This window comes from Sorghum bicolor, chromosome 2 (assembly GCF_000003195.3).
Source record: "Sorghum bicolor cultivar BTx623 chromosome 2, Sorghum_bicolor_NCBIv3, whole genome shotgun sequence".
Classification (NCBI taxonomy): domain Eukaryota; kingdom Viridiplantae; phylum Streptophyta; class Magnoliopsida; order Poales; family Poaceae; genus Sorghum; species Sorghum bicolor.
In genome coordinates, this window is record NC_012871.2 from 62,889,160 (window position 1) to 62,902,614 (window position 13,455).

Sequence of the window (13,455 nt, forward strand, 5' to 3'; positions counted from 1 at the left end):
AACTGCCGGCCATAGACTGCAGACCAGCCAGTTATCTGCAGTGTGTGTATTGCTACTCGGCACCAGGCGAACGAAGAAGTCACCAACACAAGAATTCCAATCAATCTTGAGCCGATATTCCAAATGACTGTAAAACGCAGTCTCTCAGGGTTGTTCCCAGCAAGAAAATCAAAATAAATCCTGAGGCCTTGTTTAGTTGGCAAAATTTTGATTTTTTGTCTACTGTAGCACTTTCGTTTTTATTTGACAAACATTATCCAATCACGGAGTAACTAGGCTCAAAAGATTCATCTCACAAATTTCAGATAAACTGTATAATTAGTTTTTATTTTTATCTTTATTTAATGCTCCATACATGTCACCAAAGATTCGATGTGACGGGGAATCTTAAAAATTTTTGCGAACTAAACAAGGCCGGTAAAATTTTTGAATTTTGGATACTGTAGCACTTTCGTTTGTTTGTGACAAATATTGTCCAATCATATACTAATTAGGGTCAAAACATTCATCTCGCGATTTACAGGCAAACTGTGTAATTAGTTTTTGTTTGCGTCTAAATTTAATACTCTATGCATGTGCCGCAAGATTTGATGTGACGAAGAATTTTGAAATTTTCTGAGAACTAAACAAGGCCTCATAACTTTCACAAAATCTTCAGAGATACGCACAGCACTATTCAGTTACTCGTCAAAACGATTGAAGATGTTGTCCCGTTACAATTTACAAACAGCGCCTTAATAAATAAATTTGTACTAGTGTTATTAGGATCGGGCCCACCTGTCAGAGTCTTTACCAGCGTATCCGGTGCTGTTTGCGCCGCGAGTCTCGGGCAACGCGCGACCCACCCCGCCACCCACGCCAGACGCCCGCGCCCCCTGCACGGCACGGCTGCACGCTGCGCGCAGGACCCAGGAGGGGCAGGCCTGGCGGCGGTTCCCCAAGCGCATCGGCATCGCGCCATAGATTAGCGAGGAGGAAGAGGAGTAACCGCTTTGTTGATCCACCCGAAAAGCGCATCCTTTTACCACCAAACCAGTGCCTTTGACCCGCCCGCTCGTCCGTCCCACCCCTCTCGCAGCACACCCTTTGTCTCTCCTTTGCACTTGGGCCTCACCGCCTCCGCCTGAATCCCCACACCAATCACTGGGGGGGACGGAGGAGGCCTCGCTCTCAAATCCGCCCAGTAGCCGCCGCGCCGCCTACAGGTACTATGCAGCTCAGGCCCGCGTCGCGCCGTCGCCATGGCTCGGTCATGTGAGTCTCCTACAGGTGCAGGAGGCGCCGCAGTCAGCACCGGCAGCGCCATGGTCGCTCCTCGGTCCTACTAGCAAAGGTATAGTGCCTCCCCCTCCTCCCGCGCTCGCCGTCGCCGGCTGACTGACTGACTGATTGATTGATTCGGGTGTCATTTTCCCCAGGTGGGGATGACCATTCCTGATCTGTTGCTTTAATGCCTCCCCCCCATCACTTTCCAGATCCAACCCACCTCTTCTTCTTCCTCCTCCTCCTCCCACCCCGGCGTCTTTATAAATCTCCCGCTGCCGCATTCACTGGCCACCGGAGTTATTAGTGCCCCCATGTCCTGACGCGGACGCGGGCGGAGCACACCACATGCGGATGTGCTGTGCTGTTGCCTGCCTCATATGATTCCGGTGTGCTCCATCATACCTGCCTCTCTCTTCTTCTTCTTTTTTCCGGGGGGGAGGGGAGAAAAGCGGGGGGGCAGCGAGTTGTGCGCCTTGTGAGCTCGCAGCTGTTCCAGGTTGCAATGCCTCTGCTGCTCTCCCGTGCTTTAGTTTAGTCTGCCCCCCGCCCCCTTTTCCTTCCCGTTCGCTTTGGTTGGGGACATCTAAAAAAAATTTCCCTTTCTTTGCTATAATCTCTCTGGCGCTGGCCCACTTCGCCCTCCCTATTTTTGTGGGGAATGCCGGGGTGGGGGCTTGTGATTTTTGAGCCCTCGTTCTAGTGCTTGGCCTTTTGGGGGAGTGTTGATGCGGCGTTATGGGGCGCTGGATCTGCTGTCCAACGCGAGTTCGTAGCACTTGCACTAGCTTGTCGGGGAGCCTGCGAGGTGATTTCTTGCCCATGGATCCTGAAAAGGCTCCTCTTCTCTTCTCTCTCTTTCTCATAGGTATCCGCCGCCGTGTGTTTGCTATGCCCGTTTTATTCCTGTCTTGCTCGGTGTGGATTAGTGTTTCCTTGTTTATTTCATTCGTTTTTGTTGGATGGCTCACTTTGCAGCCTGGTTTTCTTGCAGAAACTTTTGTAGTTCTGTTGCTAACGTGGTGAATTGATTTTCAGATCAGGAGTTGGGGATTGTGCTGCCACTCTGCTGAAAGTTGAGACAAGGTGGACAGGTTGTGGTGTTTCCCTGCCTGTTAGAGTCTGTAGTTCTGCGTTCCTGATCAACTGCTCTTACGCGATTGTTGTCATCTCAATCTGTTTCGCCAAGCATGGCTGGGCAAACGGCAAAGGCAAAGGAAGCAGGAAAAGATGACAGACAAGAACCTGGAGCGGAGGCGACGAAAGAGAAGCTACTGCCGTCTCACAAGCAGCAAGAGCCTCCAGCTTCTGTGGTGGACAAGGATTCTTCTGGTGTCTCTTCAGTCCCTGGTGATGAGTCGCCGCCAGTCCTGGATGGGGATTCTGGTGAGTTAAAAGAGGAGGAAAACTTGGATGGTAATGGGAATAAGGAAAAGAAAACGTCTCAAAAGAGCAGTACAAGTGACGGCTTTGCTTCTGCTAAAGTGAGTGATGGGACAAGTAGTTTGAGGAAGACTAGTGGTAGTGCGACGATGAGCACACGGGCTGATTTCACTGAGAGTGGGAAGAGTAGCATGTGCCGTGCGAGCACGGGCAGTGACATTAGTGATGAGAGCTCCTGCAGCAGCATGAGCAGTGCCACCACAAAGCCACACAAGGGGAATGATTCAAGGTGGGAGGCAATCCATGTGGTGAAGTCCAGGGATAATGCTCTTGGTCTGAATCATTTTAGGCTGCTTAAGAAGTTGGGTTCTGGTGATATAGGAAGTGTGTATCTCTCTGAATTGAGTGGTACACGGAGTTACTTTGCTATGAAGGTTATGGATAAGACTTCTTTGGCGAGTAGGAAGAAGCTGCTTCGAGCTCAGACCGAGCGGGAGATCCTGCAGTCCCTGGATCATCCATTTCTACCAACCCTGTATACTCACTTTGAGACAGATAAGTTTTCATGCTTGGTTATGGAATTCTGTCCTGGAGGGGACCTTCATACTCTTCGGCAAAGGCAGCCTGGAAAATATTTTTCAGAGCAAGCAGCAAAGTATGTACTTCTGCTAATGATAAGTTCAATATCTTACGTAATTCGCTGGTTAGCTTTATTTTTTTATCAGGAGTTGTGAAATGCTTATCTGCAGGTCAACATGTTTGCTTTGCAATTTTATTCTATCATAGTTTTGTGAGGAATAATTTGTTTGTACTCACACGGTCAGGTGCATATGACATGTTTACGCATTTTTATGTGCTAACAGAAACCTGTTTATTGCTGTCTGGGATACTGTCGCATGCCCCCCTCTTGTTGCATTCCTATGTTAGATGCTCATTTGATGACATGTATCTTGAGAGGCTTTAGGTGCTAATAATGTTGAAATTCTGACCTCTTTATAAATCTGTGCTATTTTCTGTCTTTATTAAAATGTCTTTCACTTATTTGGCACTGATTGAATATCTTGATGTTTCAGGTTCTATGTAGCAGAGGTGCTCCTTGCATTGGAATACCTGCATATGCTTGGGATTATATACCGTGATCTTAAACCAGAAAATGTTCTTGTTCGGGAAGATGGCCACATCATGCTGTCAGACTTTGATCTCTCTCTTCGTTGTTCAGTAAGCCTAACGGTGATCAAATCTGCAAATCCTGGCCTAGATGCAATGCAGAGGAACAATGCAGCATACTGTGCCCAGCCTGCTTGCATTGAACCATCCTGCATTCAGCCCTCTTGTGTAGCTCCAACTACTTGCTTTGGCCCCCGGTTCTTCAAATCTAAATCCAAGTCGAAATCCAAGTCCAAGAAGGAGAAGTCAAAGTCTGATGCTCCAAACCAAGAGAACCTCTTCCCAGAGCTCATTGCTGAGCCAACTGATGCTCGCTCAATGTCCTTTGTTGGCACCCATGAGTACTTGGCCCCAGAAATAATAAAAGGGGAGGGCCATGGAAGTGCTGTGGATTGGTGGACCTTTGGCATATTCTTGTACGAGTTGTTGTTTGGCAAGACCCCGTTCAAAGGTTCAGGCAACCGGGCTACACTCTTCAACGTTGTGGGCCAGCCCTTGAGGTTCCCAGAGTCCCCAATTGTGAGCTTCTCTGCGAGGGACATGATAAGGGGATTGCTAGTCAAGGACCCGCAGCACCGACTTGGGTACAAGCGTGGTGCTACCGAGATAAAGCAACATCCTTTCTTTGAGGGTGTGAACTGGGCTCTCATAAGGTGCGCAAGCCCTCCAGACATACCAAAGCCTGTTGAGCTCGAGTGCCGCCCAAAGCAAGTGCCATCAGCAAATGGAAAGGTCGCGCCAGTCGCTAACCAAAAGGGGCCAGATAATTATCTAGAGTTTGAGTTCTTCTAGGGAATTTATGTGATTTCTGAACTGAGAGAGAGCATCTGGGCTGATGCTGTTGAAAGAAAGTGAAAGATGATGAGCTACTCTAGGCATGTGCTTGGCTGGTTTTTTTTCTGCCATTAGACTGTATGCTCGTTTCAGGATATCCGAGTTGTTATTTTTCCGTGTTGAACTGCTTAACTCTAGGGTCTACTCAATCCATCATGTATGTTGAAATTTTCAGAACCCACCTATGGTACTTGAAATGGATTTCAGGTCTACTTGTTCTAGCTGTCTGTGTAATTCCTATTGTACTTTGTAATTGATTCTTCCTCTTAGAACATGTCTTGCTCTACAAATGCTGATATCTGAACATGGCATTGCTACTCATCTCAGTCTGTCGTAAAAAAACAGAAACTGGTGTTTGCATTTGTTGGTTGTCCGGAGGTGAGAGTGAGACCCCGGCAAGGCAAGGCAACAAGAAGCTTCGATCTTGTAAGGCATTTTTAGGGTCCCCGGTGGTATTGTTGTGGGCTTCTAGCAAATGATTTACCATTCCTCAATTCGCTGGGTGTTTCAGGCATTGGTACCTTTAGTGTTGGCAATGGGTAAATCCCCATCGGGTATGAACTTCCCAGATCCATTCCCATGACAATAATATGACACCACGGGTATCTCTATATACAGTACTGGGTGGGAAAATTTTTCCAGACCCATGGACCCATACCCATTTACCCATGGTGAAGGGTTTGCTCCGTTTGTGTATCTATGGGTACTGGTTTCACTCCATATTAGTACCCTAATAGAGTAAATATCCATCGGCTCGCGGGTCGTGGGTCCCCATTGACATCTTTAGGTACCTTGAATGTTTTGGCTTGGCTGAACTTCAAGGCCAGGCGAACCAGAGACCCAGAGCCTGGTTTAGCGCATGCACCATTGCACTTGCACCTGCACAAGTTTGTTTTATTGATTGACTCTTGAGCCAAGTGCAGCAGGAACGCTGTTTGGTTACAGTTAAGTTACAGTAAATTCAGTCGTTGCCAATCATAGACAGCGTTGTGTCCCCTCCGCATGTGTCATCGCTTCTAGTGAGCGCAGGTGAAACACGCAAACCATCGATTGGGCGACTAATTGTCTTCGGCTTTATGGAGGGAGGTAGGAATTTGTTGGACTGTTTTCTCAAAAAAAGAGGAATTTGTTGGGCTACTCAATTGACAAGTGGGCTGGTGTACTAAACATGTCTTCGCTCGGCCTGGCCCAGCAACAAGCAAACAACATGAGCACTCACAAAAGGGCCACCCCAGCACGGGAGAAGGCATCGAACGACCGCTGGTTAGAGTGATGATTTCTGAAGTTCACCCCTCAACTTTTGCAAAAGTCTGTTTTCCGTCCCTGAACTTCAAAACCGGATAAAATACATCCTCAAATTTTTGAAACCATATATATTACATCCCTGATATGGTTATGAGCGGTTTTGAAGGCAGTTTTGTCTTTTTCATTTTTATTTATTTTAGGTGGAAACTAAACAGGGCCTAAGTAATACGTGATTCAATGAGTATAAAATTTTTACTATAACTCAAATATAGAATAATTAGCTCACCATAAAAATTTCATCACAATTGGACCATAGAAAATGTAGCTATAATTAGTCTAATTAATTATAGAAAAACATATATCTAAAGATGCATCAAAAAATATACTAGAACATACTATATTATATATTCAATATGTAGATCTATTGATCTGAAGTCCAACAAAATTGAGTTTTCTATTTTATGATTTTTATGTGATTTACCGTGATTTTTCAAAAATTTCAGCCAAAATAAAGAAAAAGAAAAAGGTAAACCACTTTCAAAACCAGGTCAATGATGTAATGTGCACGGTTTTAAAAATTGAAGGATTTATTTTGTCCGGTTTTAGAGTTTAGGGATAAAAATCAGACTTTCACGAAAGTTGAGGGACGTAAAGTAAACTTTTTTCCTTTGATATAGACTTTCATCAACTTTTGCGAAAGAAATTCGAGCCGCTTGAAAGAAATTCGACCCAATCTGTCGAAGCATCGAGATTTGGCCCATGATTTTCAACTCATGGCCTGATCCAAGCTGAAAACCCCGACCCAATATAAGTGGAAAAAAGTTTATATTACCTTCATCAACTTTTGCGAAAGTCTATTTTTTCTCACTAAACTCTAAAATAAGCTAAAACATCTCCCTCAACTTTTAAAACCATTCATCTTACCTTTCTGGCTTGATTATAAGCGGTTTTGAAGACGATTTTGTCTTTTTCTTTATTCATGGCTGAATCTTTGAAAAATCATAGTAAACCACAAAAAAACATAAAATGAAAAATCAAATTTTGTTAGACTCCACATGAGTAGATTTACATAGTGAATATATAATATAGTATGTTTTAGTATAAATCTTTTGTTGTAGCTTTATATCTATGTTCGAAAATAGAGGATTCCAACAGAGAATAAAGATGAGGGACGAGCTCGCTGCTGCTCGACACTTGAGGGTCGGAGGCTCTGCTCGAGGTCGTTCAGATATCGAGGTGTGACTTACACATTTATCAAGACAATAATTAGAGTTTTGAGTCACTCCAAATCGCCCCATCCTTAGGGCCGAGCTCCCTTTTTATGTAGTACGACTACAGTTTTTTGTTGGTACAAAATACCCCTGTGATAACCACGGCATATGCCGGAATATTCTGCTCTTTTATGCATCCTCTCAGGGACACCTAAGTCTTTTACTTATATAGCCCCTCTTGCTAATGGGCCCTTGCTAATATTGACGTCTCGGCCCATGAAGAGGCCCAACTAATAGTCTTTGCACAGTATTCATTGTGCAGCGGCCTTCGCACGATCTTCTGAGCTGTTTCACCCAAGACGACATCATTTGTTGTGTAAAGGCCGCCTGCCGCTGCTCTTGGTACAGAGGCTCCAGTCAGTTGTTTCATCGATGATGGCGCCACTCGTGGTGCAAAGGCTTCTTGCCGTCGTTCTTAGTGCAAACACTTATGTCGGCTGTTTCACTGATGCCAGCGTCACTCATTATGCGAAGGCTCCTTACTCCATTCTTGGTGCGAAGACTTCTTGGTGCGACTGGACTTGACTTTGTCATATGGAGCCTCTTCAGGGGTGTGGGCCTATATATTACATATGGGCTCTCCCAACAATCTATATTTTTCTGTAACTAAATGGAATAATTCATAGTTTCAGTTTCTATAGCCTAAGGCCCCGTTTGGTTCATCACGGTAATCTTTAACTAATGTCACATCAAATGTTTGAACACATGCATAGAGTACTAAATATAGATTATTTACAAAACTAAAAACATATCTAGAGAATAATTTGTGAAACGAATCTTTTGATCCTAATTAGTCCATGATTAGATACTAATTGTCAAATAAAATGAAAATTCTACAATACTTGTTAAACTTTAGCACCTCCAACCAAACAGGCTCTAAATGTGATGAACTTTTTACAGTGGGCTAATTATTGTATACTTAAAGTGTAGTAAAAATTTTATACTCATGACATCATGGTTATAGATTTTATTTAGGTTTGTGTTTGTTAAATAGAAACCTAAATCACTATTGTGCGGTTGGGTCACACTTTGCCTGCTCTGTTTGGAGGTAGCCCAAGGTCTCTATTTCTTCGGCTCCGGCTCCCAAATCACTATTGTGTATTGTTCACCACTGTGCAGCAGAGGAAGAACAACTCTGATCGGAAATTATCTCCTGCAAAAGTGTGTTTACCGTGAACCCTCCTTCTGGCCTCTTCAATTTACCCCTATCAGTCCAAGCCTTTGCTCAATTTCAAGTGTTGCAACAAATCACACAAAATCTAGCTCCCAACAACAATTTAGATATCTGGTCCTATATTTGGGGAAATACTTCTTTCATATCCAAACAGGTCTATAATCATTTAAGGGGAAGCAATGTGATAGTTCCAATCTTCAGCTGGATTTGGAAGTCTTCTTGCCAACCAAAGCACAAGGTGTTCTTCTGGCTCTTTGTGCAGGAAGGGTCAGCACCAGAAATTTGCTGAAAAGGAAGCATATGTTCCTCTCATCTTACAACTGCATCTTGTGCAATGCAAACTTTGAAGAAACTGTGTATCATTTATTCTTGGAATGTAACCTTTCCAGAGATTTCTGGGCTTTAATTGGCCTAACGTTGATTAGCTCTCCTGACCTGATCCAAAGATTTGAAAGTCTTAAATCACAAATTGCGGAAAACTTCTTCATGGAAATTATTATCATCATGTGCTGGAGCATTTGGACTGTTAGAAATGATGCCATTTTCACAGGTATTCCACCCAGCAGCCTTCGTGGCTTAGAAATCTTTCGGAACATCTTCAAGCAGCCACCTATTGAGTTATGGCTAGAGCAAGTTGTATAATTTTCTTAATTTTCTTTGTTTCTTTCTTTGTCTTCTGAATCTTTTCCTTTCTTCCTTCTCCCTTTTAATTTGAATCCGTAATGTGACTTGTGGTGGGCTTTGGTTATGAATAAATTCCCCAGTAGAGGTCCCTCAGACCTCTCCTGTTCGTTCAAAAAACTCCGATAGGAAGAAAAAAAACTGCGAAAGTAAGGAACCAAAGGAGCTTCAGTTTTAAGGATTCTCTCTCTCTTCGAAAAAAGCTTCTCTCGGGCTACTACAGTAACACGGCCTTAAGATTACAAATCCAAAGACAAACTTCTTTAATAGCATCAGACAAGTTGGCAACATGCAAAAACTAATAAGCACATCCACCCAGTGGCGGAGCTAGAGCAAATCCAAGGGGGGTGCACTTGCCTTTTATGGGTGCAAGACTTTGTGACATCTGGGTGTAAATATAGTGAAAATTTAGCATTTACTACTGTTTTTTTATTTTTCTCTAGGTGCGGCCGCACCCAATGTGTTGACTATGGATCCGCCCATGCATCCACAACATGGTCAATCATTTCTTGATCTTACCATACAGATACAGACAGTCCTTTCTTATACCACACATACATATACGTATGACAGTATATTATAAGAACCAAGCAGGCAAGCACGTCCTCTGACATCCACATCCTGCAGACCTGCACAACAACTGATGTCGCAGATGAAGGATGAAGTCTAGCAACCGCCGCCGCCGCCACCACCACCACCTCCACCTCCACCACAGCCCCCTCCAGCACCGCTGGCACCACAGGCGGTGCCAACGCCGCTAGCTGCTGCAGCTGCTCCAGTGCTAGCACCGCTGTATCTTGGTCGTCTCGGGCTGTTTGAGCTGTCGCCACAGAGGAGGACGGCGAGCGTGATGGCCCAGACGGAGAGCATGGCCACGCCGAGCACGGCGAGCCATGGCGGGCCGAAGGCAGCTGCGGCAGCTGCTCCACCGCCATAGGTGAGAGCTCTTGCCATACCGTGAACACTCAACACGCAAGCGTTAGGCAGTAGTGCGAGCTCAATCTATATAGCTGGACGAGACGTGCAGAGTTAAGCTAGCCTATATATATAACTCATCGGATCGATCGCCCAGTCGGTCGCGGCGATTACATTAAGCCGCACTTGTAATTAGGAAATAAATTAATATATACTCTACACGCAATCGAAATCATAGGCTCGCCCGCCGTCGGTGTCAGAGGCTCGCAGTTTTGCTTGCAAAAACCGGTATTCTGTTGGAAATGACGGTGTAGATATGTTTATTTTTCCTCACTTCTTTATCTTCCCGGACACGGGACGCCTTCTTGTTTGGTTCCATGCGGACTTGTGAAGCACCGATCTATGCGTCATCGAGCATACTCACCACGTCGTTGTTGCTATGGTATTTACGATGATCAAACATTCTTAAATTTAACTAAATTTATAAAAATTATTGATAATATTTTTTATCTCTAAATAAATTTATTGTAAAAGCAGATTCAATGATATATTTACTTATACTAATTATATGCTATAAATATTTTTTTATATATATTTGGTTAAAGTTAAAAGAATTTGATATTTAGAAAACGAGAATGATAGTTATTTAGGCCTTGTTCAGTTGGTGAAAATTTTTGGTTTTAGGTACTATAGCACTTTCATTTATATTTGATAATTATTATCTAATTATGAATTAACTAGGTTTAAAAAATTCGTCTCGTAAATTACAGACGATCTATACAATTAGTTATTTTTTTAATTTATATTTAGTGCTCCATGCATGTGCCACAAAATTTGATGCGATAAGAAATCTAAAAATTTTTGAGAACTAAATAAGGCCTTAGGACAAAGGGAATTACTTTGGAAGTGGTCATAGTCAATACGACAATACATGCGTTGTTCTCGAGGACTTTGAAAGTCAAAATCCATCGATTGGAAACATCCTGGCAACCAAAAATATCACGAGTCACATGAAAATAGCACATGACTGAGGGACATGTAGCTACATCATTAAAACATATTGCAACATCTCAAAACACCATATGAAACATGAGAGAAAAGCCTTTTTTTTAAGAAACTGGAGGGGGCTACAGATATTATATATAAAACGAACAAAGGAAGGGGTACAGCAGGGTTCATGGAGTTCCAGAAACAAGAAAAGAGAGGAAGAAAATAGCTCTGACTAGCAAGCTTATAACAGATTTTGGAGCCATAAATCAAAATTAGTAGAGAGTCTTGACTTAACTCTTAGGGAAACCTGGGAGCTAGTTCCCTTGCAAAGTGCCTTTTTCGACTCCATGATGTTTGGTTGGATTCCTATGAAAATAAGGTCATTCCTCACACCCCAGATTGTCCAACTCATGAGGATGACTGCCACCATGAAGAAAGCCGAGTGAAGCTGATCTTTTAGGAGTATGACAATTTCTAGGAAAGCTCTTAGGGGATGAAGTCAAATCAAAGCAGACCCAGCACGCCATAGCAAAGGGGCAGTTGAGGAGAAGTGATCACGAGTTTTTTTCTACGTCATTTTGGCAAAGCACTTAGCTGTAGGATTCTAGAAACATGTTTTTCCTTCTTAGAATGCAATAGAGAATTACTGCAATGTAATTGTAATAGAGAAAAACAATTGTAGCTCCTCCAAATTAAACGAAAATATCAAACAAAAAAACTATTAACATCTTGAACCAATAATATGCAAAATTTAAAATAAAAGAGATGAAACATCTCAAACCATAGGAGAAATCATCTTACCGCATCTGATCTGAAAGGGGCCAGATAATTATCTAGAGTTTGAATTCTTCTAGGGATCTTTGTTATTTCTAAACTGAAAGAGTGCATCAGGGCTGATGCTGTGAAAGAAAGTGAAAGATGATGAGGTACTCTAGGCATGTGCTTTGGATGGATTTTTTTTTTCTGCCATTAGTCTCTGTACGCTCATTTCTTCAGGAGATCCGAGTTGTTTTTCTTTTCTGTTGAACTGCTTAGCTCTATTGTGTACTCAATCTATCATGTATCTTGCAATTTTCAGAACCCACCTATGTGTGTAATTGTTATTGTACTTTGTGATTGATGCTTCCCCTTGGAACATGTCTTGCTCTACAAATTCTGATATCTGAACATGGCATGATTGCTACTCATCTCAGTCTGTCGTGAAAAAACAGATATCTAAACTGGTGTTTGCATTTGTTGGTTGTCCGGAGGTGAGAGTGAGACCCCGCAAGGCAATGCAACATTTTTGCAAAATTTTTCAGATTCCCCGTCACATCGAATCTTTAGACGCATGCATGGAGTATTAAATATAGACGAAAATAAAAACTAATTGCATAGTTTGGTCGGAATTGATGAGATGAATCTTTTGAGCCTAGTTAGTACATAATTGGACAATATTTGTCACAAACAAACGAAAGTGCTACAGTACCTATTTTGCAAAATTTTTTGGAACTAAACAAGGCCCAAGAAGCTTCGATCTTGTAAAGCATCTTTAGGGTCCTTGGAGCTGGCATCTGCGACAACGGTGGTATTGTTGTGGGCTTGTAGCAAATGATTTGTTCCTCAATTCGCTGGATGTTTCTGGCATGATTGGTGCCTCTAAATGCTTAGGGCCTGGCTGAACTTCAAGGCCAGGCCAGCCAGACACCCAGAGCCTGATTTAGCGCATGCACCTGCACATGTTTGTTTTATTGACCCGTTGAGCCAAGTGCACCAGGGATGCTGGTTGGTCAGTAAATTCAGTCGTTTGTTGCCAATGACAGATACAGAGCGTTGTGTCCCCCGAGTGGCCGAGTGTCGTCGCTTCTATTGAGCTAGACCGGCTGTGGCTAGAAACGAAGGAAATTTTCATTTAAAATATAGCGCGAAGCCAACCTCAGAGCAACCTTTTGCATCTACAAGAACAGGCCATCCAGTTAACCAAACACACAAACCATCCTGATTGGGCGCGCTACTCTCTTTTTAGATCGCGGCTTATTTTTGAGTAATTAACTTTAGAACTCTCAACCACTGCAGCGGTCTGCTGAGAGGGTCAACGAGGTAGAGCCTCTCACGCACGCTTGTATGGGGGTCGCTTGACCCCCACAACCCTTTCCTCTTAATTAATGATGTGCCGAGCAACTGGATCTTTCAAAAAGAAAAAAACTCAGTTGTGTCCGGCTTTATGGAGAGAGGTACATTAGGAACCTTGCATCCTGATTGAGCTACTGCTACTCAGTTAACAAATGGGCTGGTGTGGTCACTGCTTATACCTTGTTGATTTGACACAGGGACTCAGGGTGCAGCTAATAATCTGAAGAGCATTGACTCAGATCGAAACGGCTACAAAGCTACTTTGGATATTGATGAAAACAGTGGCACGCATGACCATTCTTAAAGTTAATGAAGTGCTTACACTTGGATAAACAAACAGTGAAATCAAATTTAACACTTAACATCCTCGCCTGCAAACCTAGAGAGCCATCAATCGAAGAGCTTGCGTATAGATAAGAT

At 43.2% G+C, this 13,455-nt stretch overlaps 2 protein-coding genes across 4 annotated transcripts; one reads left to right on the plus strand and one right to left on the minus strand.

Moving 5' to 3' along the window:
- On the plus strand, positions 1,106-4,964 carry LOC110432876 (serine/threonine-protein kinase D6PK-like). 3 transcript variants are annotated; one of them, XM_021453938.1, is made up of 3 exons: positions 1,106-1,333; positions 2,302-3,301; positions 3,720-4,964. In XM_021453938.1, exons 2-3 carry the CDS (start codon positions 2,454-2,456, stop codon positions 4,603-4,605), a joined length of 1,734 nt encoding a protein of 577 aa, XP_021309613.1. In that variant the 5' UTR covers positions 1,106-1,333; positions 2,302-2,453; the 3' UTR covers positions 4,606-4,964. The 3 variants fall into 3 exon arrangements, with proteins under 3 accessions (XP_021309613.1, XP_021309616.1, XP_021309614.1); XM_021453941.1 differs by lacking the exon at positions 1,106-1,333 and adding an exon at positions 1,462-1,652 and having other exon boundaries at positions 3,720-4,881; XM_021453939.1 differs by lacking the exon at positions 1,106-1,333 and adding an exon at positions 1,704-2,071 and having other exon boundaries at positions 3,720-4,881.
- Positions 9,252-9,994, minus strand: LOC8063751 (putative glycine-rich cell wall structural protein 1). Its single transcript, XM_002462492.2, has one exon. The coding sequence runs from the start codon at positions 9,970-9,972 to the stop codon at positions 9,685-9,687; it is 288 nt and encodes a 95-aa protein (XP_002462537.1). The 5' UTR covers positions 9,973-9,994; the 3' UTR covers positions 9,252-9,684.